The sequence below is a fragment of the Drosophila innubila genome, chromosome X (assembly GCF_004354385.1).
Source record: "Drosophila innubila isolate TH190305 chromosome X, UK_Dinn_1.0, whole genome shotgun sequence".
Lineage (NCBI taxonomy): Eukaryota > Metazoa > Arthropoda > Insecta > Diptera > Drosophilidae > Drosophila > Drosophila innubila.
Window position 1 is genome coordinate 12,201,102 of NC_047626.1, and position 22,856 is coordinate 12,223,957.

Sequence of the window (22,856 nt, forward strand, 5' to 3'; positions counted from 1 at the left end):
ATTTAAAATAAAAGTGGCAAAACTAAAATTTTTGTATATGGATAATCTAACATGTAGATGAATTCCCTTTGTAAGTCATCAGGATTTCAATTCAAACTTATTTTTCATCAAATTAAAGCTATCGTTATTTTTACAGCAACCCATGAAAACGAAGATAACATAACATGGAAAACCTGCAAATAGTTTTACAACTGCACAGAAAATTTTAAGAGTTTTCCTACTATCTTCATCTAAAGGTAGACTTTGACGGCAAAAGTAAAAAAAAAATAAAAGAATGCACATCACGACTGAAAGCACTTTCTAAACAGACTTATATCTATCTCCCGTTTGGTGTCTGCATTCGAGTGACAACTGATGCAAAACACTTTTATGAGGCACTTTACACACATACTTATATGGCATATATATTTGATGGCACTGCGATAAAATTGACTGATCGAAAACAAAGGACAATCCTTTTTGGCCTTTCTAAAGGCTGTTAGACCAGTTGCAAGCTAGTCACTCAATTATTAGCCACTCACAATGGTTAGTGCCACACATGGTATAACAGCTGCCACTATGTGATTTATGTTGCGCTTCATTTCATGGCGAGGAGAGTGAATAGTCCCTGTGTCCCAGGGGCAAATTCAACACCTCATCAAATTTATGAGCAATGCGCAAATGTGTTCAAATTTTATGTTCTTTATACAACAAGAGAAAAACAAATAATAAACACCAGTAAGGAAGGTTTATTGCAGAGTGTAGTAACTTTGGAGATATTCTATAGCTCCGGTATATCAAAATTAAAATATATTCTCTAGTCACTGAGATAAGAAAATAGGAAGACTAGAAGAAAGTTCGATTTTTTTTATAGTATGTATATCTTTTGCTGTTTTCAACTTTAAGATCTACCAAACATTCTCAAGCAAAGACATCACCTTAAATCCCATAGCTTCCAAGAGCCAGTCATATCAAATTCTTTGCAACAATCTGATTTCCATCTATGCCTTGGCTGACGTGTAATAAGTTGACTGCACTGAGGTTACTTTGTGCTCCAATTCGTGCAATGATTTCGCCGTCTTCTGCCATCTGCAGACTAAATAATAGATACCAAGCTGTGTCTGGTTCAGTATTTATTTATTTATATATGTGTACGATGATTGCTGTGAATTCAATTTGATTTGCTGCAACAGGATGTATAGATATTTTTTTTATATTTTCAACTACAATTGAGACTATTGCTCCGAGCATATGTGGCAAAATTAGATACATACGTTGGGCGCCAAAGCAGAGATGGGTGCGTGACACGACTTCGTGTAAATTGTTGTATTTATTTATTTAATGTCAATATTATTTATAATTTATATATATATTCAACACAAAAACATCAATAAATTTTAAGAGGTATATATTTTTTATATTTTTTGTAGTTTCTTTTTCATATTTCTGCGACTTTCTTTACTTGTCGTGTCACGATACTTCAGTCGAAATCTGGCCTAAATGGGTAACGACTTTGTGGGTGGTCTTGTGAGCAGACGGACATGGATTTAAATCACACACATACACACACAATACATTTCCGCTTGCTGTTGATAACAGACAACTTGTTACTTGCAACATGTGGCATGGCATTCCTTTGGCTTCGACCGCCTACTGTTTGCCTGTCCAAGCACGGAAATTGCTGGTGAACAGCAAAGAAAAGTTGCTACATCAAAATCTATATATGAAGTAACTTCTTATCATAAGTATCTACTAATACACACACACACATACACACACACACACATACATAGGCACATACATGGTAGCACGTGCAAATAAGTATCTATCGAGAAATTGAAATGAAATTTGTGCTCGTTTAATGATGTCAGCAAAAGATTTCAGTGAAAAACTTGCCGCACGAGCCTCGTTTAATAAACGCCTGAGGCATGAACGACAGCGACAACGACCCCCGCTGTGGAAAGCAGCCATTAACTGCGGGTATGGTCAACTCTCCATTGAGAGTAACGTAAATTGCAGAGTGCTTGGGAGGAGAGTTTCTTTGGTAAGGATTTCAAAAAGAACTCATGGAGATGCTATACTTATTTTTAACTTAAATTATAGCCTTAGACAATACATTAAAAGACTATAATGATCTAGATATCGGTACAGACAATTATAAGTAATTCGGAATATGTATTTAAATATGTTTTCCGACTAGCACTAGAAAATAGAAATTAAAAATAAATAATTATAATAAATAAATACATGTTAAAATTGTTTTAAATTCGCTCAAATTCGCTTTTATGTGCAAATTGAGATAGTTACGCTGCTTTCCTGTTGTTAGTGAATTTTAATTAAGAGAAAACTCGACAAATTTCCACTAACTGAATTTTTTTTTGTTGTTTTACACATTTTTATAGCCTTGAACTAAATAATGATAAAAATGATAGTTTTTTGAAATAAAAAAAATTAAAATAATATTAAATTAATTTTAATCGAATTGACTTTATATATTTTTAAGCGGAGTTTGCATAAAACAGCAGCTGTTTACTGCTAGTAGACACTGTAGACTTGCCTGTTGCAGAGTGTAAAGTTGTAAAGTTGTAAAGCTGGCGCTCTAATTGATTATCAATTGCGCTCCGTTAATACCAGCAATAATTGTGACCTCAATTTGTATAATTCGCAATAAAAGTTTGGAATATCACAGTAAGTGCAAAAAGTGCGCTGACTGATGAAAAAAAAAAAATGCTTGCTTGAACAGCTGCTAAACTGCTGAGCTGCTGGCTGTGTCCAAGGGCTGTGCCAAGGACGAAAGCAGCTGCTCAGCATCCTTTTTGGAGCAGTCACAGTTGACTTGGCTTGCATACAGATGGATGGCTGAGCTGTTCTGTGTGTGTGTGTGTGCCCCATTCATATTTCTTTTCATTTGCCACCTGCTGTTGCCGTTTCTTGCTTTGCCATTCAGTTTTATGAACAAGCATTTCAATTCGCGTTTAGCGGAAGTGGCAGCGAAATTGAATCGCAGGCTGTAATTTCCGCTGCACACAAAAGCAGCAGCAGTAGCACTGAAAGTACGCAAAAGGAGCAGCACACACACACACACACACACGCACACACACACGCGAGCATACATATACATTTTTGTTATCGCTCTGAAATATATAAAACTAACTAAATGCTAGTGGCGCTCTGTGTTGAAAACCATTAGAAACAGGTATTTAAAAATTAAAATCAACAGCAGCATACACACCTATGCACACCCACGGCTACACACACCTATACACAAAATCAACACCTACAGCTAAAGGGATCCAGGAACATGCAACTGAACAAGGTAAAAAGTCCAGGCTCAAAACCAAAAAAAAAAAGAAGCCATTTGATTCACTTAATGAACTCAGTTAGTTAAGGCTAGGAGTGGAGAGAGAGAGTGAGAGAGAGGGCTGAAGAGAAAGAGAGAGAGAGAGAGAGAGAGAGGAAAGGGAACTTACCTCATAGGAACCGGCCGTATCGAGTATATCCAGGGTTAGGCTAACGCCCGCAATGGAAAAGTTCCCCTGATGCATTTCCTCGATGGTCCTTTTATATTTGGTTGTAAATGTGTTGTATAGAAACTGTGTGATTATCGAAGTTTTGCCCACTTTAGCCGCGCCCATGACCACAATTTTATGACGTGCATTTGCCGGTCCAATGGCATCGTCCACCGCATTATTGCGACCCACTCTATAAAGAAAGGGAAAAATAAAAAGTATACTGAGTGGGTGAGTGAGCGTCAAAGTTGAAGTTGAATTAATTTTAATTGAATTATTATTTTGCTTTTATCATGTGTATTAATTTAATCGCATGTCCTCGTCAGTTGAAAGGTGTTAGGGAGGTATAAAGAGAGAGAGAGAGTTAGAGAGTGGAAGAGAGAGACAGGGGTGAGGGAGTGGTTATGTGGTAAGAAAGCTTCGTGCAACGCTTCAATCTCCTCAGCGACTCATTAAAACTGTGCGCTACATTTAAAATTAATCATTTCCCCCAAACAGCACAAAGAGAAACAGATAAAAGACGACACAAGGCGACGCGATGCGAACTGACGTGTAAATGAGAACCTTCATAAAACTGCAACTGTGTGTACGACTACATAATATCCTGGAAGAGTGTTTTTTGTTATCAAAGATTGGGCTTTGTGAAAACAAATGTCAGTTGACTATCGTATTGGATTGGATATTATTTTCGGAACTCTTGTCTTTATACGCGTTACTTAAAAAATAAGTAGAAGGGTATATTGTGTTAGTTGGAATGTATGTAACAGGAAGAAGGAGGCATCTCCGACCCCATAAAGTGTATGTATTATTGATCAGCATCAACAGCCGAGTCGATATAGCCATGTCCGTCTGTCTGTCTGTCCGTCCGTCTGTCTGTCCGTCTGTCTGTCTGTCTGTCTGTCTGTCTGTCTGTCTGTCTGTCCGTCTGTCCGTCTTTGTGAGCGCCTAGATCTCAGAGACTATAAGAGATAGAGATACCACAGACCCACTCACAGACTTCAAAGGCGTTGGAGCAGGTCAAGTTTGGGTTTAAGTTTTTGACACGCCCTCTTCCGCGAAAAACCACCACACCCACAGTTTATAAGATGATAAATTTTTCGTGTGTCGTGTTTCGTATATCGTCTGTCGTTTACGTTATAATTGAAAGGCCAATACCTCCATAAATATATAAAATTTAAATTTAAAATTTTTGGTGCAAATTTTGGAAAAATGTCGCTTACGTTATTGATGCAAATTGAGCTCGATATATTGGCCATATTTACAGTTGACGTTTAGAAAATGTTCACAGGGTTGTAATACGGATAATGTCCATCATGTTTACTTTTATGACAACTTTCAAAAAATGTTTAAGAAAATATTTTTTTAAAAACTCTGCTGTTGCTAATAATATTTTCATTATTTTTCTAAAATAATCTTAATAATCTTTTTACAATTTTTCGATTTAACTTTTTATAAGAAATATCTTAAAACCGATAAAAAAAAACTGTTTTTAAGCTTGAATATAATATCTTGAAAAAACAAGTTTAAAGTTCTCGATATATGTATTAAATCTCATCTTACTGCTTATAAACTTCCATTTAGTCGAACTCACTATGTCTCATTCTCTCTCTCTCTCTCTATCTCGATAACTTTGTGTTACTTTTTTGGCTGCCATTCGTAAACATCTTACAGGAAGATGAGATTTGATAAGGCAAACAGCTTGGGAACTTATTTTTACAGAAAGAAAAACTGAGAAAGAGCGAAAGATGAGAACATAGCTGTTGATTGAAAGATTGTGATTCTACCTGAGGTGTCAAGAATTTTTCTCCGCAAACTTTCCGTTTTGTCCGTGTTAGACGAAGTTTGAGAAGCTGTTCAGGACACTGAGCTGCTTTTGGACAATAGAATTTCAATCGGGCTAAAGGCAAACAGCTTTTTTTGCCACCTATCCAAGCAATATTTTCGTTCAGTTTCTTTTCTCCCGATGCAATACTCCTCAAGGGAAGCAAAATATCAGCAAATAATCAGCGCAAATATGCGATTCAAAGAAAGAAAAGAAAAACAGAAAGCAAAAGAAAATTCTTGGCTTGGCAGGCAAAACAAAAGAAAAATATGCAAACGATGTTTCGTTAGTCCAATGACGCCGGTGTCCCTGTCCCAATCCGGATCCGGATCCGGGTGACAGTCTCCGTCTGGGTACGGGCAGCAAATCAGCCAGAGAATGTCTTATCATTGTTTTATTTTTTTATTTTTATTTTTGTTTTATGCCCGAGTATGAGATTCGCCTTGATGAGCAAATAACAAGGAACAAAAATGAGAAGGAAAAACAAAAGCGACTTTCTTAAACTTGAGTACGCTGCAAATAAGAAATTGTTGTGGAAAAATTAATCTGGCAATTGCCGTTGGCCGTTGGCAGTTGCCCGTTGACAGCTGACATCCACCTGGTCATCATCTGGACATGGTCCAACTTTTTGCTTACTATCAAAAAGAATATTTCGAAATTCTTTTTATACTTTTACAACTTGTACTTATTTCTTGTAGCACAAAAAAACTACTTGTTTATAAGTCGCCAGACTTTTCAGGGCATAAGATAGAGGGAATAAGCTTTCCACAACTTTAAGAGCTTTTGCTTTAAATGCATTTTAAGCTTTCATCGTTTTATTTCTCTTTCCCTTTCAAAAACTACTTAACAATAAATATCATATTTTCATTTTAAATGGCAGTCAAACTAAAAAATAAAGCGTTTTTTTATTTACTTTCCTGCAGCTTCTATTTGACGTCTGTCAGTTACTTAATGCAAACAAAATTAACAATTCACTGAAATGAAATCTGTTTTTAATTAAAGTAATAGAAATAAAAGTTGAGTATAGCAGGACAATGTTTTAATACCCTTACAAATTGTGGAGCACTAGGGTTGCTTTTGTGATATATTGTAATAAAAAGATACGTTAAAATATAAAAGAATATATAGTTTAGAAGCTTTGAATAAATGTGTACTGCATTTAAAATTCTGATTTTTTATTTCTTATTCTTTGCCTTACAACTGCTTTTATACAACTTTACATCTGATTTTAATTACCTTACTTTAACTCTAAAATGCATAGCTTTAATTAATGTATATTTTAATTGATCAAACTGCAGTTGGGTATAGGACTTTAAGAATCCCTTTACTAACGATATTTTGCCACTTTAAAGTAAGAATGAAAGCTTTTGTTTTTCTAAACTCTATCAAATCTTCACAAACTAAGCTTGCAGTGCTCTTTCTTTTTTTTTGACTTATACAATACTGTATTTGTGTGTGCGTGAGCTTATGCATATGTATTTGTGGGCTATAACTTACTTGTCACGCTTGGGCTTATCCTCGGCGCTGTCATCCTTCATGAACGAGGGCTGCAAACTGAAGCGTCGACGCAAGTGACGGCCACGCATTTTGCAAAAGTTGTTCTTCTTCTAGTTGTTGTTGTTGTTGTAAAAGTTGTTGTGGAAAAACAGGTGCCTGGCTTGGCAGAAGGATTGATGTGCGCTGAGGCTGCAACCACAGCAACCGTAAATCAGGCGGAAAAATCCTGTTATATGGTGTTTGTCACTGCCTTTTGCTAAAGATACATATGTAACAAACGTATCTCTTTATAAATGTATGTGTGTGTGTGATTGTTGTATAACTGTGTTATTACTTTGTGGATTTGCCGCTAGCGTTGCATAAATTTCATGAAAGCAGCCGCTGCACTTTAGTATCCTTGGGCTGTAATTGTATCTGTATCTCTCAGATGTATCTGTAGCTATTTGTAATAAGCGTTATGCTCGACGCTGCTATGGCTCGCTTAGTTCATTACTTATTAGCCCGTCAGCACTTTATGCAAATATTTCGCTCTCTCTGCCGTTTCGCTTTAATTATACAACTCCAGTTTTAATTTCAATTCCAACTTCAGGTTTCAGGCTCGACGTAATATTGTAAAATGTAAATGTACCTGCAAATTGAAAATTAACGTAAGTTGAGTGTGAGACAAAAGTGGTCATAAATTAGCCAATGCTTCAAGTCTTCAGCTCTTCTATCAACTGTAACAGAGACAGCTATAGAAATGGTAACTGAGATGGCAATAAAGATAACGATAAAGCTAAGGATAAGGATAAAGGTAAAGGTAAAGGCAGAGACACATGCTGCGACTTCGTTTAACTGCTTTAACTACAACGCCTGGCCAGGCAGCTAGAATTCCAACAGAATTCACAAGAGAAAAAACAAGCACACGACGTTAAAGCAGAGATACCCTAATCTAAAATAAATCGTAACAAGTACACAAAAATATTGGTCGAAATTCTTTTATTCTTTTCGACAAATTTCAAAATTTTAATTTTTAAAAAATTATATATTGCAACTAAAGTGTAAAGTAAAGTTACTTATAATAAATTTCATAAAGTAAAGTGATAAATTTTTAGCTACACTCAGAAAAAATATATTCCTAAAATTTTAGAAGCGCGATTTATTGCCTAAAACGTAAATTTCAGGCAATGATTACCTAGTTTTAGGTAATTTTACCTAAAATATCTTATTTTAGGTCATAAATTTTATTTTCCTAAAACATATTTGTCTTATTTTACCATTAAACTGTGCTATTATTTGATCAAGATTGAAAGACCTTTTCAGAAATAAATAAAAGACATATAAAAAACTCATTAAGTTAGCGATTGAGGGAACGACCGTAAGAATTTATTCCGTTGAATTGGAGAACATCTGAAATAACCTACCTATAATAACTTAAGTACACTCAGAAATTTAGAAAAATTTCCTTAGTCCCGTGGCTCTGTGGCTAGAGACGCGGAGCTGAAACATTTCTGGTCCGAAAATCTGAGTTCGAGTCCCATGAAAAAATCATATAAAATACCTTTTTAAATTCGCAAAAATAAAAAAGAAAAAACAAAGAAAAAAAAAATCCAAAAATATAAAATGATAAATAAAAAAGCAAATAATCTCAAATAAAAAAAAGAAATAAAATAAATAAATTTGAAATTTGTTTTTACTTTAACGCAAATTAAAAATTTTTTAGCTAAAGTATTACCTAAAATGGTAATTTATAGACTAAAGTTTTTTAAGTCATGTGGCCCTACATTTAAGTCTTTTTTTTCTCGACTGTGTTTTAGGTAAAATGTCCTACAATTTTAGGCAATTTTCGGCCTTTTTAGGTTATTTTTTTTCTGAGTATACTACAATAAATTGTATTTGAAATTATATTAATTAATTAATATTAGTGCATAGCCTTTCTTAAAGAGTGTATAGAAAGCATTGTTACTGCTGCTGCAAACAGAGATAATTAAAGTTAAAACGCAACCATTTGCCAAAAGTTTCACAGTTGGCGTCTGCACTGAAGTTGCGCGCAAAGTAATTAAGCAAATTTATGTGAGGCATGTGGAAGTGAAAAGCTGCCACTGCCGCCACTGCTGTTGCTGTTGCTGCTTAATTTTGTTTATGTCTGCCGCCGAGCTGAGCAAAAGAAGCTGAAAGCCGAGACCCCAACCGACCCAAGAGATCCAGCAGCTCCAATGAGGAATCAAGAGACAGAGACAGAGACGAGACCGAGACTGAGACCGAAGAAGACAAAAAAAAGGAGTAGAATCAGCACATGTTTAACACTTAACAGTTAGTTGGTTAGTGGCCAGCTTTGCAGTAATTTCACCATAGCAAGACTACAACGTAACAACTTAAATTAATACTTTTGTACAAACAATAAAATATTCATTTATAACTGCAGATTTATTTATTTAATTGATCAAATAAACTCAACTTATTTAAGGCGTTGAGCTTAACAATTAACTAAGGATTAAGGTTTTCTGGAATTAGAATGCTATATTTATCGCTTAAAATAAAATTAAGTGCCCAAAAGGCTTTTTCGACCGATAAGTGTATACAAAATTATAATTAGCATTTAAGCATTTTAAAATGGATAAACGAAATTTGAATTGATAAAAAAAAAGTGATTTAATCGTAATTTAACCTAATGCTTAATCTTATAAATGTATCCAGTCGAATATACCCCACTGTTAACTACACATATACAACGATTTTAAATACTAAATAGCCAAGCTTGCATAAAAAAGGGAAAAAGCTAAAGAATGAAAGCAACCGGGTTCAAATCCTTTAGCTAGTTGAGCTATTAATAAACCAGTCTAATTAGAGCTTGCAACTCGCCAACTGTAATAAATTAACACATACATTTTTGATTTACATTCACGTTTAAGGTGCAACTTTAATTTCCATTCACTTGTCGCCTGATCTCATTGACATTGTAACAAATGTTTATTTCATTTGAGATCAACAACTGCCGCAGCATCAATCTTGGCTTAAATTGGGCTTTAAGCCTAATGAAAATTGATATAAAAATAAAAATTATTTACAAAATTACTTATTAAATTTTACAAACTAAAATTTTCAAGAAAGTTTTTTTCAGGTATAAAATTGAATTTTATACCATATAATATAGGTTAATCAATATTAACTAGGTTCACGTGGAAAACTCGTATGTATATTTTATTGCCTTTATTGAAAAATGTCATAATCACAGATTTTTCAAAATGTGTGCCCTTATATATCACCATTACAAAAGATTTCTACAATCAACAAATTAAAGAATTTTGAATAAAAAAATAAAATAAAAAACGGCTGCATCTTGCATGATATACGAGTTGGGATAAGTTGTTTTCAGGGCCAGACGTTGAACTCATTAAATGCTGGTAGGGCCCACAGATAGAAACGGGTGAAATGGAGGATATAGAGGCATAGCATGCTATCACCTTCATATGGTGGACACGCATGCACACACACACAGATACTGACACTGACACAGACACACACATTTGACAGATGCCGTACACCGCATGGAGCCATCAGAAGCAGACACATGAGTCGCATTTAAATACGAGTACAAAAGTGCCATGGAATACGAGGAAAATGCGAAATTTTATCTACATATAATATATAGTATTGTATAAAACTGTCGCCCGCTTCTTATGCGAACATTTTGTTCTCATTCTATGCAAGTAAATACGAATATTCATTCATTTCCCCTCACATAGTTTCATCGCCTGTTGCGTTATGTTGTTGCTTTTGGGCTCACGAATCAAATTCATTGTAAATGTGCTTTAGATGCCATTCAATCCACGCTGACCTAACTTGGTAATAACTATGATAATAAACTTATAAGCATATATTGAATTCAATTCTGAACTCCATTTTAATTTATTAACTAATTTATTTATTAATTTCTTTCTAGCGCTACAATTTAATTGTATATTTTTATTAAATATTACAACCAATTAGGCATATTTTGTAATATATAGTATTTATATTCATTATGAAGCTTAACAGTATCGCTCTTTTCAGACAACTACTGACTGCAGGCTATTTAAGCCAATTTACTCGTTTTTCAATGCTTTAAAATTGCATTTGTTATTTAAACAGACTACATTCCATCTTATTCAGGCGGCAGACAAGACGCACTTGAAAGTGATTAAATTATATGGTATTATGCATATTTCTGTGGCCAAATAACTTGGCTAAGCGCTTCGAAGTTCTTTCAAGGCGTGTTACGCGAACTTCAAGCAAGCATTTACATAAATTTCTCCGACTTTCAATTTAGCGGTAATTCTACAGAAATATTTACAGCATAGTTTATTGGGACGGTGGGCTTAATGTGAATTAAATGTGGTTGGATCCTGCTTCGTATCACTGTGTTCGAAAATATAGTTATTATAGGAAGAATTTGTTTAAAAATCAGTTTTTATATTTTTCAGTATGCAGCTTGATGTTGTTACTTTAAATATATTCGCCGTCTATCAGTCTTTTCAACTAAAGAAGAATATAAATGGTTTATGGCTTTTCAGCAGTAGAATTGAAATTTTTTTTAAAAATTTGCAATGTCGTTTACATATTTATAGCATACTTTTTTGGGCAATTTAATCACTTGACTGTTGAGATAATTGTATTAGATAAACGTGTGTGTGTGTGTGTGTGTGCCATGAGGGAACAGTTTTTTGAATTGCTCCATAAGGATATTGAAACTTTGATGATGCTTGTGTTTCTCTTCTTCTTTTGCTCTTTTTTCTTGTTTTTTTTTTTTTGTGTTTTTTTTTGTGTTTTTTTTTTGTACTGGTTTTGGCTTCTTGTGGCCTTGTCGCCGGGGGAGGCATTTTGAGGCTTGAGTCTGGCTCAAATGCGCTTAGGCATTCCAAAAAGTTTTGGCATTCGGTTGAAGGGCATTGCAGAGGGGTAGAGAGGGGAGGGAGTAGTTGTAGTGGTAGTGGTAGTGGAGTGTATGTTTGTGTGTGTCTTAAGGCGATTTTGAGCTGGCCATAACGTTCCTTTGGCCCCGCTTTTACTTTGGCTCTGGATAACTTTACTTGTGGCTTAGACACAAAAATTTGTTAAAGTTAAACGAGTTGAGGTATATTGGCGGCAGCAAAAGGAATACAGAAGCGAGAATAGAGAGAGCGAAAAAGATTATGCGAGAGTTGAAGTGAGATGGAGAACTCTGTAAATGGATTACAGTTGCTGAACCTCAGTATCGAGTGGCTGTTGTTGTTGTTGCACCAGTTGCTGCACTCATGCTAGTTGGAGAAACAGCGGGAGAGCGAGAGAAAACGCGAAGAGAGCGCAAGAGAGCGAGAGATAGAGAGGGGAAGCTGAGTGAATGGCATGTTCTGTAAGCTAACAATTTTCAGCGGTTTTGACTGCAACAAATTTTGAGGTCAATTGTGGCAGTTACTGGTACTCGAAAGTTGCAAAAGGTGAGCGCAGGTTGCAAGTAAGTATGTTGATGCTGCATGTGGCATTTGCCAAAGTTTTTAATTGCATGTATAGAACTGTGTGTGCTCTACTTTGTGTCAATTTGCACAACATGCAATTATTTCTCATTCAAGTATGTATTCATATTCATATTCATATTAAATTTTATCTTCGTTATTAATAATATGCCGTTTATTTAACGCAACTATTCTTAATTAATTTGCCATCAATTTGCATAATGATTAATTATGTTAAGCTGTGTATAAGCACAAAAATATCTCAATTAATCTTTGGGTAACTTTAAACAGCAAATGTCAATTTTATGTTTCATTTGAGGCGCTGCTCGACTAGCACATACTCAGTAGTTTCTGCTTAGATAATGCAAAGTAAATTAAATTCTTATATTTAATATTCTGCTTTCATTTGTAATATACTATACTACTATATTGTTAGATATCTTTTTCTACATAAACTTTTGTATTAATCAAATTGTTATTACATTAAAACTAAATTGGGACAACTTTTAATAGATACATATGTAAATATATATCTCAAGGTTTTACTAAGGAACATAACATCAACTGCTACTGTCTGATTATTTTTCGAAAATAAATGGCTTTATCTGCCTGTTAAAAATATTAGCACCATTTGCATATACCATTTATTAGTTTTATTATATTAAGAGGGTGTTTTATTTTTTTTTATATTTGCATGGAATTTTATAAAGAGCGCATTTATTTTAAAACAGCAGAGCCGCGTCCATTGTGGCTGGCAAAAAGCTATCAAATCTGGCCAAAAGCGAGAACTTTTGAATTGAATTTGCCTCTCGATTTGCATAAAGGCGGCCAGAAATTTGTTGGTTAATCAGTTTAGCCTCAAAAAACTGTTTATTAACGTCTACATTGAAATATATATTTATGTGAACGTATAGTAAGTAGAAGTGGTCGTATTTCGACTAGAGCTGCTTTCCTGTTGGCCAAATTGCGACTCGTTCCGTTATCTTGGCTCGCGCATCCAATCAAATGCAATTCCCGAGATAAATATCCACGTGCCATTAAATTATAAATAATAAGCGTAATAAGAGCCGCGTATTCTATCCAATTGCCGAGCTGCCTGTCTCGCAATCCTAAAGTGCGAAAAATAACGAATATAAAACTTGGTTGGAATGTGTTAGTCACATGTAGTGGAGTAGAGGTGACTAGCAGATACCCTCTAAACGTTGATAATATGCCTGTGCAACTGCTCATTAGCTATGAAATTTTCAAAAATTTTTTTATATTTTATTTTTCATTACTTAAAAAACAAAAATTAATATTTAAAATTTTGCGATTTATCTTTAGCTTAGCAATATTTAATTCTTAAAACTGCAAGAAAAACGTGACAAAAAAAATATGAAAATTAGGTAATAAATTTTGTAAAAAGAATATTTAAAACTAAGTCAAGGTTTTAATAAAAGTCCTGCGCTCAGGTGTTCCTCAAATCGAAACCAGAGCTTATCAAAGTTCCTAACGTAATCATTTTGATGTCTATAAATATGCGATCCAATTGCGGAGTATCTTTAAGTCGCCCATCTCACACGCCTAACACGTTTGTGTGTATTTTTATACGAGTAAACGCCAAATTAGCCCCACATGTTTTGTGTGTGTTTACCACAGCCTGTGTGTGTGTGTGTGTGTGTGTGTGTGTGTGTGTGTGTGTGTATGTGTGTGGAAATGCATTGGCAGAAATGTTCACAAAGCGCTCGCGAAAAATGCGAGTCAGGTGCAACACGCAAAACAGAAAGGTGAAAGCATAAATACACGTACATAAACAAAGCTTGAAGAAACACCGTTAAGGGCGGTAATACATAAACATGTACACTAGAGTGGATCAAAATTCGTAATCTACGATGAATTCTAAGTAGAATTGCCCACGAAATCATTGGTCTAAAATCTATATCGAGCTTCCACTTTTTACGGAGAAGCTATTTTTGTTAGGTGGAACTAACCTCAAAACAAAAAACTCCAGATAGAGGCCGAATTATGATGAATTTAGAGATAAGAATTATGTAGCGGTCTTAACTAGTTTTTTTTATAATTGACTTTAAAAATAAGCACTTTTTTTAAGTTTCTTATGATTTAATAAAAAGTTCACTTTGCATTAATTTTAAAATTCAATTCAAAAAAAACCACAAACTCCAGATAGAGGCCGATTTATGATGAATTTAGAGATAGGAATTATTTGGCGGTCTTAACTAGTTTTTTTTTAATTGAATTTCAACATAAGCACTATTTTCAAGTTTCTTATAAGATTCAATAAAAAAGTTCATTTTGCATTAATTTTAAAATTCAATTCAAAAGAGACTACAAACTTATTCTTGTTTTGAAATTCATCATAAATCGAACTCTATTTGGGGTTTAAATTTATTTTTGTTTTAGAGGTATATAAAATACGTATAACTGGAAGCTCGATATTAATTTTAGACCCATGATTTCTTATGCAATTCTTCTTAGTATTCATCGTAGGGTGGATGCATTTGTTTTACTCCATACAAATTGACCCACTCTAATGTACACATAGATATACGTAATACGTATGTACATCTAAATACATAAATATAGATGTTGCTACCACTGTTTGTTTATATACAAATTTAATGGCACTCTTAAAAAGAGAAAAAATAATCCAGAACGCGAATGCTGAGCTGGAATTGCCACTGACTGTCGGTACAGCTGACAGAGTGCCGGGGTAGAGGGTGTTTAAGCAAAGTACAGCATACAGGGTATAGGATATAGAATATGGGCATGGCTATGACCTGTGCTAAGGGCCCTGCTGGCATTTGGCCTTTTCGAAATGGTATTATGGAGGTCAGGTGTGGTCTATTGAAGCGCTGAGTGACTTGGGATGCATAATAGGTGTGGAACAGGCACAAGTACTCCATACGGTAAAGAAGGTTGCCTATTCCATAGATATTTCAGTTCAGCTGCGGATGAAGTGTTCCTTTCAGGACACAGTTTCACCTTAGGCTTAATTGCGTGCAATTCTTACAACTTCCACACCTGCCACATTTCCATGAAGCGGCAAAATAGCGAATAGAGTCGACTCGATGAAAAGTTACCCAAATTTATTTTAAAATTTATGTATTGAAATTATCTATATTTATAGTAATAAACAATTTTCTCATTTACTTTTAGCAATTCAACGGATTCAAAAATAACTGAAATCAATTTTTTTTTATTTATTCTATTTGCAAATGAAATGAGTACACTGAAAAAAAAGACCGACTTCTAAAATTAAGAACATTCATCTTAAATATTTTGTTCTTAAAATAAGATTATTAATAAATTAAAATTTAAAAATAAAAAAAAATGCATATACATAATATTAATTTTTATTTATTTTATTTTTTTATTTTAATTTTAAGAACATTTATTTTTAAAATAAGAGCTTGGTCCTATTTTAAATGTTCTTAAAGCAAGATGTGTTCTCTTAATTTAAGAATTTTAAGTTCTCGAAGCATTTTTTAGACTGAAAATCTTAGTTCTGAGACCAAAATCTTGATTTTAGAACATTTTTTTTTCAGTGTATGCTTAACTGGAGATGCCTTGCAGACACTTCGCAGTCCCCTTATTTTGGATATATTTTCAATGCAATTTATTTTTGTAATATAATAATATAATTATATGGAACTTTTGTGCATAGACTGTCGCCTCTGGAGTGAGTATGCTCGACTATTAAATGCTCTGTTGGTAGCGTTAAATATTTGAAGAGTCTTTCATTTTTGGAACATTTTTATGATACACATCGTCATTTTCTGTATGCAGGGTATTTGCAAAAATGAGAAACTGAAAAGTTGCGGGTCTGTGAAGGCTGGCGAAATGTGAATTCTAAGGCGAACAAAGGCGCTGAAAACATGGCCTTAAAAATATTGACAGACAACAGACAACAGACAACAACAGCAAAGGCAACAATAATAATACATAATAGCAACAGGCTGGCGGGCAACAACAACAACAATTACAACAGCCACAATAATAGCGAGAGGAGCAACAACAAAGACAGATAAAACAAATGGCTGTGGGGCAATTTTTAATGCGACAAAAATGCTAATGAATCAGAGAAAGACAGAGAGACAGAGAGACAGAGGGAGCAAAGGAATCTGATGAAAAACAAATAAACAAGCGAAACAAACAAACCATCTGAGAGAACAGAGCAAAAACCAATGCGAATCAAACTCTGAATCAAAATGAAAATGGTAATGGAAAATACACAGACTTGGTGAGAAGGAGAATGAAAAGCAGAAGGAAAAGGAAAAGGAGTGGTAGCTGTCTCTATCTCCCTTGTTCCCATGGGGGTAGCCATATTTCAAATTAGCAGCATTCGTGCGCAAATCGTAGCCCCAATAATACAATGAGAATTATTGGATTTGGCAATAGCCGGAACCTTGGTTCAGTGTCAGGTACCGCCGATAAATAAACACATAAATGCTATATATAATCTGCAACAACAACAACAACAACAATAGGAACTGTTCATATTATACGGTCAAAATAAATAGCTGAAAATCCTGCAATAGAAAATAGAACAACCGCAATATTTTGATTGTTTTGCACTTTTATTGAAGGCCAATTGGTTTCAAGTCTATAATGCGTTATAATGCGATAGCGCCATACAAAAATAAAAATATAATTTCCTGTTTAAAAGTGGGCTTTATTGTTATGATAACTATATTAACACATAGATTGCTAAAGTAAGGCATATTTCGAAAATAGGATATAGGATTTTTTTTAGCTTCAGCCTTTTCAATAAATTTTTGCGTCTGGGTGTAATTCGGGCCTTAATTTTTGTTTGGTCAGCCTCAGGTAAATTTTCAAAATTTAATACCAAAAAATATTGACGCATGTTTCAATAATTTTCGAATATTATAATCCTAAATTAAATATTTCGATATTGATATTTGTTTGGTTCGCAATTTAAACTCATGTTCGATTGTCGTTAAAATCATTTTTAAAGCTCAACATGAAAAATGTTGTACATTTTGAACATTTTGTCAACAGGTTTGCCAAAAAGTCTATTCGAAAATGTTGACAGTTTTTCGAGTTTCTTGAATTTATGTATTTAATTTTTTTATTGATTAAATATGCTATAATATGAATAGTTTGGGCATCATGTTAGATGTACATAGCTGGGTATCTTTGAGTCGGGCTTGCCTTGTTGTTTCATGTGGTTGGCCAAAAACAACTGAAGATTCTAAATACAGCGTCAAGCTAAAAGCCAACTTCTTACATCCACATGTGTGTGTGAGCATGTGTGTGTGTGCACGGGAGTGTGTGCTGTATGTGTGTGTAGTTTGACATATTTGTTGTAGCAATTAATGTGACGGCTTAAGGGCCATCATGGTGGTATACCGCTAGATCCAAGCATTTTGTGGTTTAATCTCAAAGTCGAAAATACACACACACACACAGACACACACAGACACACACACACACATATAGACACTTGAACCCTGGGCTCAAGCTCAATTATGCATGCCATTTGTTGTTGTCTTTATGGGGCACGGATCAGCGATAAGCGCAACCAGCACACGCCGTCAAGACAATTCAAATGGCACAAAAAACAAGCATAAATAAATACTCATGAATACACTCATGACTGCTGTGCGATATCTGAATGAATGTACGTATTTGACGGTGTGCGTTAGGCCGTTAAATTTTGTGGCTTAAGTTCGAAAACGACAAATTATTCTACAAAATAAATTCGACCTTTTAAATTGTTCTAATTAACTAGTTTTTGATGGTTATTCAGTTGGAAAGAAATACATCAAGCTTACATGCAAAATATCCAGATGCTAAGATTTAAGCGAAAAATAGCGAAATAAAGAGTGGTCTGATACTCATGATGTTTTTTATACTTAAAATTTTGTTATGCACGACTAAAATCAGTCGGCAAAGAAAAAATTACTAAGTATAAAAATTAATTTAAGAATTCAAAATAAATTTAATATTAATTATAAATTATGCACTGTAAAGAAAAAATTAAAGTTAGATCTGGGGTAAGCAAAAAATATAAATGATCCAACATCCAACAATCTCGTAAGTTATTAAATAATTCCAAAAAATGTAACAATCATCCCATGGTGCATTGCAGCGTTTTTGGGGCAACACATGCAAATTTAACATTTTTGTAGGTTTGGCTTGGCACAAATTTTGTGTCTGCGTTTCGTGAATGCCACGAAAAAGGCAATTTAAACTGCACACACCTTACCCCGCACACACACACACACACACACACACACACACATGCTTAAGCATGTGAGTGCTGCTCCACAAACATTGACGTTGCGCATTAGGAGCCGCCATCGTCGTCGTCGTCGTCGTCGCCGTCGCTGCCGCAGGCATTACAACAATTTCACACATACAGACTGTACCCCTCTATCCTTCGCCCTCTCCCTCTCCCTCTCCCTCGCTCACTCACACAATTCACACACGCACTGTCAACAAGCTAAAAACAACAATAACAACAACTGGCAGCGCTTATCAGTGGCTACAACAATCAGCCAGGCAAGTCGAGCCCAGTCACGGGCACCCAACCTACCCCCCACCCTCCCCCCTGTACCACCCTACCCTCTACTCCCCTCCTGGGTGCCACAAAAAAGCAGTCGAGCAGCAGAAAGAGGAGCCAACGACCCGAACAACCAAATGACAGTCCAGAACACACACGCACACACACGCACACACAGACGCAGGTCTCTACACACACATGCACAAGCCCGTTATCACTTATGGGCTGTTACTACGCTTACTTAGACAACGGGCATTCTACAGTGGCACATAATCTATTTGAATATTCCACAAATCTCTAAGATAGCCAAAACAATTTTCAGAGCTTCTGAATTCAAGCAAACAAAGCTTTTAAATGTCTAAAAATTTTATAAAGTGTAAATTTCATTAATTTAAATTAAATTCATTTTGGAAAATGTGCACCTAAATTAACAACAAACGTATCGTATATTTTCTTTATGATTTTTATTAGCTCAATTGGCTGGAAAATTCTATGAACAATTTGTTAACTTTTTTGAAACTGTTTTATTGTTAATAAATATAAATGTTTACCTCTTTTAATGGGCTCTATTATTATAGTTTCTAAAACAAAACACAGGCCAAAAGTTTTAAATGGTTTTACAATTATTTTTATAAATATACATGCATAAAAAAAACTTGTTCATTGCTGATAATATGTATTTAGGCATAAATTATAAATAGAGAAGTTTCTAAAAATATAAATGATAAAGAAATGTTAAATTTTTCAAAATTAACATAATGTAAAGAAGCTAATAATTGATCAGAATCAGTTACAGAACATTCTGCCACATTATATTGTTTCTGTTCCACAGTGCCTGCAAATTTATATGCAACTTTATTTTATTTTTTCTCTGTTGTTGTTTTTGTTGTTAGCTCTAGTTTTCTATAGTTTGTACACACTTGTTAGACGAGGAATTGTTTGCGAATGAATTTCTTTTTTTTTTATATATAGTGATGGGCGTGGCAGAAGCAGTAGAGGGGGGGGGGGGGGGAGGTAACATCGTTTGGGCTGTAAGCCTACGACAACATCGACAACTTTGTGCTCATTTTTATTGGCAAGCGACTTGCCAGAAAACTATGGCCTGTTTTCTGGAAATGTGTAAGTGTGTGTGTGTGTGTGTGTGTGTACTTGTACTAATGAGACAATTTTCACTAGTTTCGCCTGCGTGTGCGTGTGTGTGTGCGAGTGTATTTGTGTTGACTTAAATTTGATCCCTAATGAACTATCGTCTCTGACTTGTTGCTTTGTGGCTGCCCTAAGGGACAAAAGCGTTGCTCCTGTCCATGTTCATGAGTGTACTCATTGAGTATATGAGTATTCATCTCCTTCAGCCGTCACATTAGCGCGCCTTTATTGTTTTTTTGCCATGTGTGTGTGTGTGTGTGCGGTTGTTGTAAGCGTTTCAATTAGTGTTTGGCAAACTACAAGAACGCCCCAAAATGGGGCAAGTGTCAGAACCTCCCTCACCCCACAGGGCAACGAGACAAACCAAACGAGTGCCTCTCCATATTTATATGAATATTTAAGCTGGTTGGAGAGAATAAACAGAATAAACACACACTCACATTTGCAGTGCTGAGGCAGCTTTTATGCCCCTTTTTTTATACCCTGCAAAGCAGCAAAAGTAACATTAAAAGGCGACAACTCTGGCACTAAAATTTTACACAAAGTAAGTGCAATTTGGTTTTAATTTCCAATACTTCCCTATGGAAAGTGTACTTTTAAAACTCATGTTTTCATTTGATCCGCCAGCATATTTTATTGGAAAGTAAGTACAAAAGTTGCGGCATAAACAAGCGAATATTTTTTGTGCAGGGTATCTACTAGTCGGCATTGTTCGTAGACTATTGCGCACTTTTTGTTCGAGACCTTTTTGCTTAACTAAGCAAATATATAAAAGTACCTAAAACTGTTGTCAGGTAATGGAATTGCCGCTGGGAGTTGACGATTAGAAGGCAGTGTACAGTTTACATGTCTGACCAGGCCTTTGTTGAAGTCTTTAATATTAAGTCACGTTGTTTAAGTTGACACAAAATTATGGCAGCAATTAAAGAGAAAGCCCATCAAATTGTATTTGGTTCCGTTTGTGAACCGGTTAGCTTAAATTTGTATCTAAAGCCCGACTTTAATACTATTATTAATCTTCAAGACATTTTAAGTTTTTTAGATAAATTTTTGATTTAAATACTTAAAAAATTTAAGTACGTGAATTTTATTTTTATTTAAAATAAAAAAATCTTTGGATTTTTATATTAATTTTTTTGAAAAATAGCTGTAAATGGTTCATAGAATCAGTTAAAAAAAATAAAATAATAGGAGCCATTGGGCTTAAACATTTGTTGCAAAGTAAGTGTAAATAAGTGCAGTTTTTACTTAACTTAAAGAACTTGGAGAACTTGAGAATTAAATCCATGGCCTTTGAAATCAAAGCCAGCTCCATGATTGACAATTTGAAAGCTTTCGAGTTTTATAGTTCACAAGTTGTGCTTATAATCGGAATCGGTAATTGGATATCTTAGAGTCAAGCACTGGATTTGGATTTTCTCGTTTGGTCCAAGAACTGTTAAGTGCTAACTGTTGGCCAATTGACACTGGAGAGCCATGGTGTTAATCTGCATAGCTGAGATAGTCACAAATGCGTATTTATACGCCATTGACTTCACGATTACTCATGAGAGCGATAAAAACTTGGCTTGGTTAATGGCCAGAATGATGCAAAGAAAGTGTCGATGCAAACGGAACAGAAGGGAAGAGATGATGAGGGCATATTTAATAGGTTCCAAGATAAAAGATGACACAGCAGAGCTGTGAATGAATTAGACGACATTATCAGGAGACTTGAATATATGTACTCGTATTAAAGGATATATTTGAATAAATATATAAAGTCGAGCAAAGTGAAAAGTCTAAGCTGAATATAGAATACTTAGATTCTCATTTGATCAAAGACCCTATCCACAGTTTCTAGTAAAATTTCAAAATATTTCACAGTCAATATGGAAAAAACAAATCCCGAAACAAAGTCCCAATGCATTTGAGTCGCACTTTCAATGGACGCAATTTGAATGCAACAATGCCAATGTCAATGCCAATGATAATACTGATGACGATTAAATTGCAGACGATGATGATGATGTCGATGGTAATTATTATGATTTTGATGAGTAATATCTAATGTCGACAACAGCAATAGCAATAGCTATAGCCAGAGCCACAGAAATGGAAATGGAAATGGAGGACAGAGAATTGGAATGGCAATGGCATTGGTATTGGTATTGCTCTCTGATGCTTTGGCGTCGCTTATCCTTATCATCGAGAGGGGGAATGCAGCAAAGCCAAAGCCAAACAAAAACAAAATAAAAAAATTCTATAAGTATTTTATCACATTATCGATTGCGATTACTGTTTGGCATATCAGTAAATAAATTAAAAGTAACAGATGAGCAATGCATCATAAACGCGCACAAATACAAAACAATACGATATAGATGCTAGTCATATAAAATAAGGAATACCCTAACAAATTATAGAGAAATTTAGTAATTTTTTGAGCAAAGAATAAATTCATTTAAATATATCTGTTATCGATGGAAGAATTTGTGAAAGCGACAACACAACAAAAAGAAATATCACTCAATTGATGAACTGAGCTATTCAATCTGAACCATTTTTTAGCCCCAACTCACATACATAGATCTGCCACAAAAGCGTATACAAATAGCCACTTATTACTGGAATGGGTAACAGGAACTCGTGAGTTGATGGAGTCGTTAACAAGCAGCCGTTTTAGCCAAGAGGTGTGGTCATTCATGGTGCCAAAGCAATAACGGCGTAACAATAAATCAACAAACAAATACACTCACACACAGGTAGAATTGGAAAGCCACCGAAAAAAAAAAATGAGGAGAATAAAAGGCGAAATAAGTAGAAGTTTGCACTTCAAATGAAATGTTTGCTGAATAACACGTTGCGTATACGCAACGAGGTCTGACAATCGTCTGCAAACATCCAACGATCCACATCGATGTGACTTATTATTTATAGCACAGTTC

General features: G+C 34.8%; 1 protein-coding gene across 1 annotated transcript in view; it reads right to left on the reverse strand.

The window, feature by feature from the left end:
* Positions 1-22,856, reverse strand: part of LOC117794061 (ras-related protein Rap-2b) — a 44,199-nt gene that overhangs the window by 20,456 nt on the left and 887 nt on the right. Inside the window, exons 2-3 of the mRNA XM_034634523.1 lie at positions 6,808-7,435; positions 3,450-3,681 (exon numbers count right to left, since the gene is read on the reverse strand). Coding sequence (XP_034490414.1) covers positions 3,450-3,681; positions 6,808-6,896 — 321 coding nt within the window. The 5' untranslated portion in view covers positions 6,897-7,435. The remainder of the gene's footprint in view (positions 1-3,449; positions 3,682-6,807; positions 7,436-22,856) is intronic.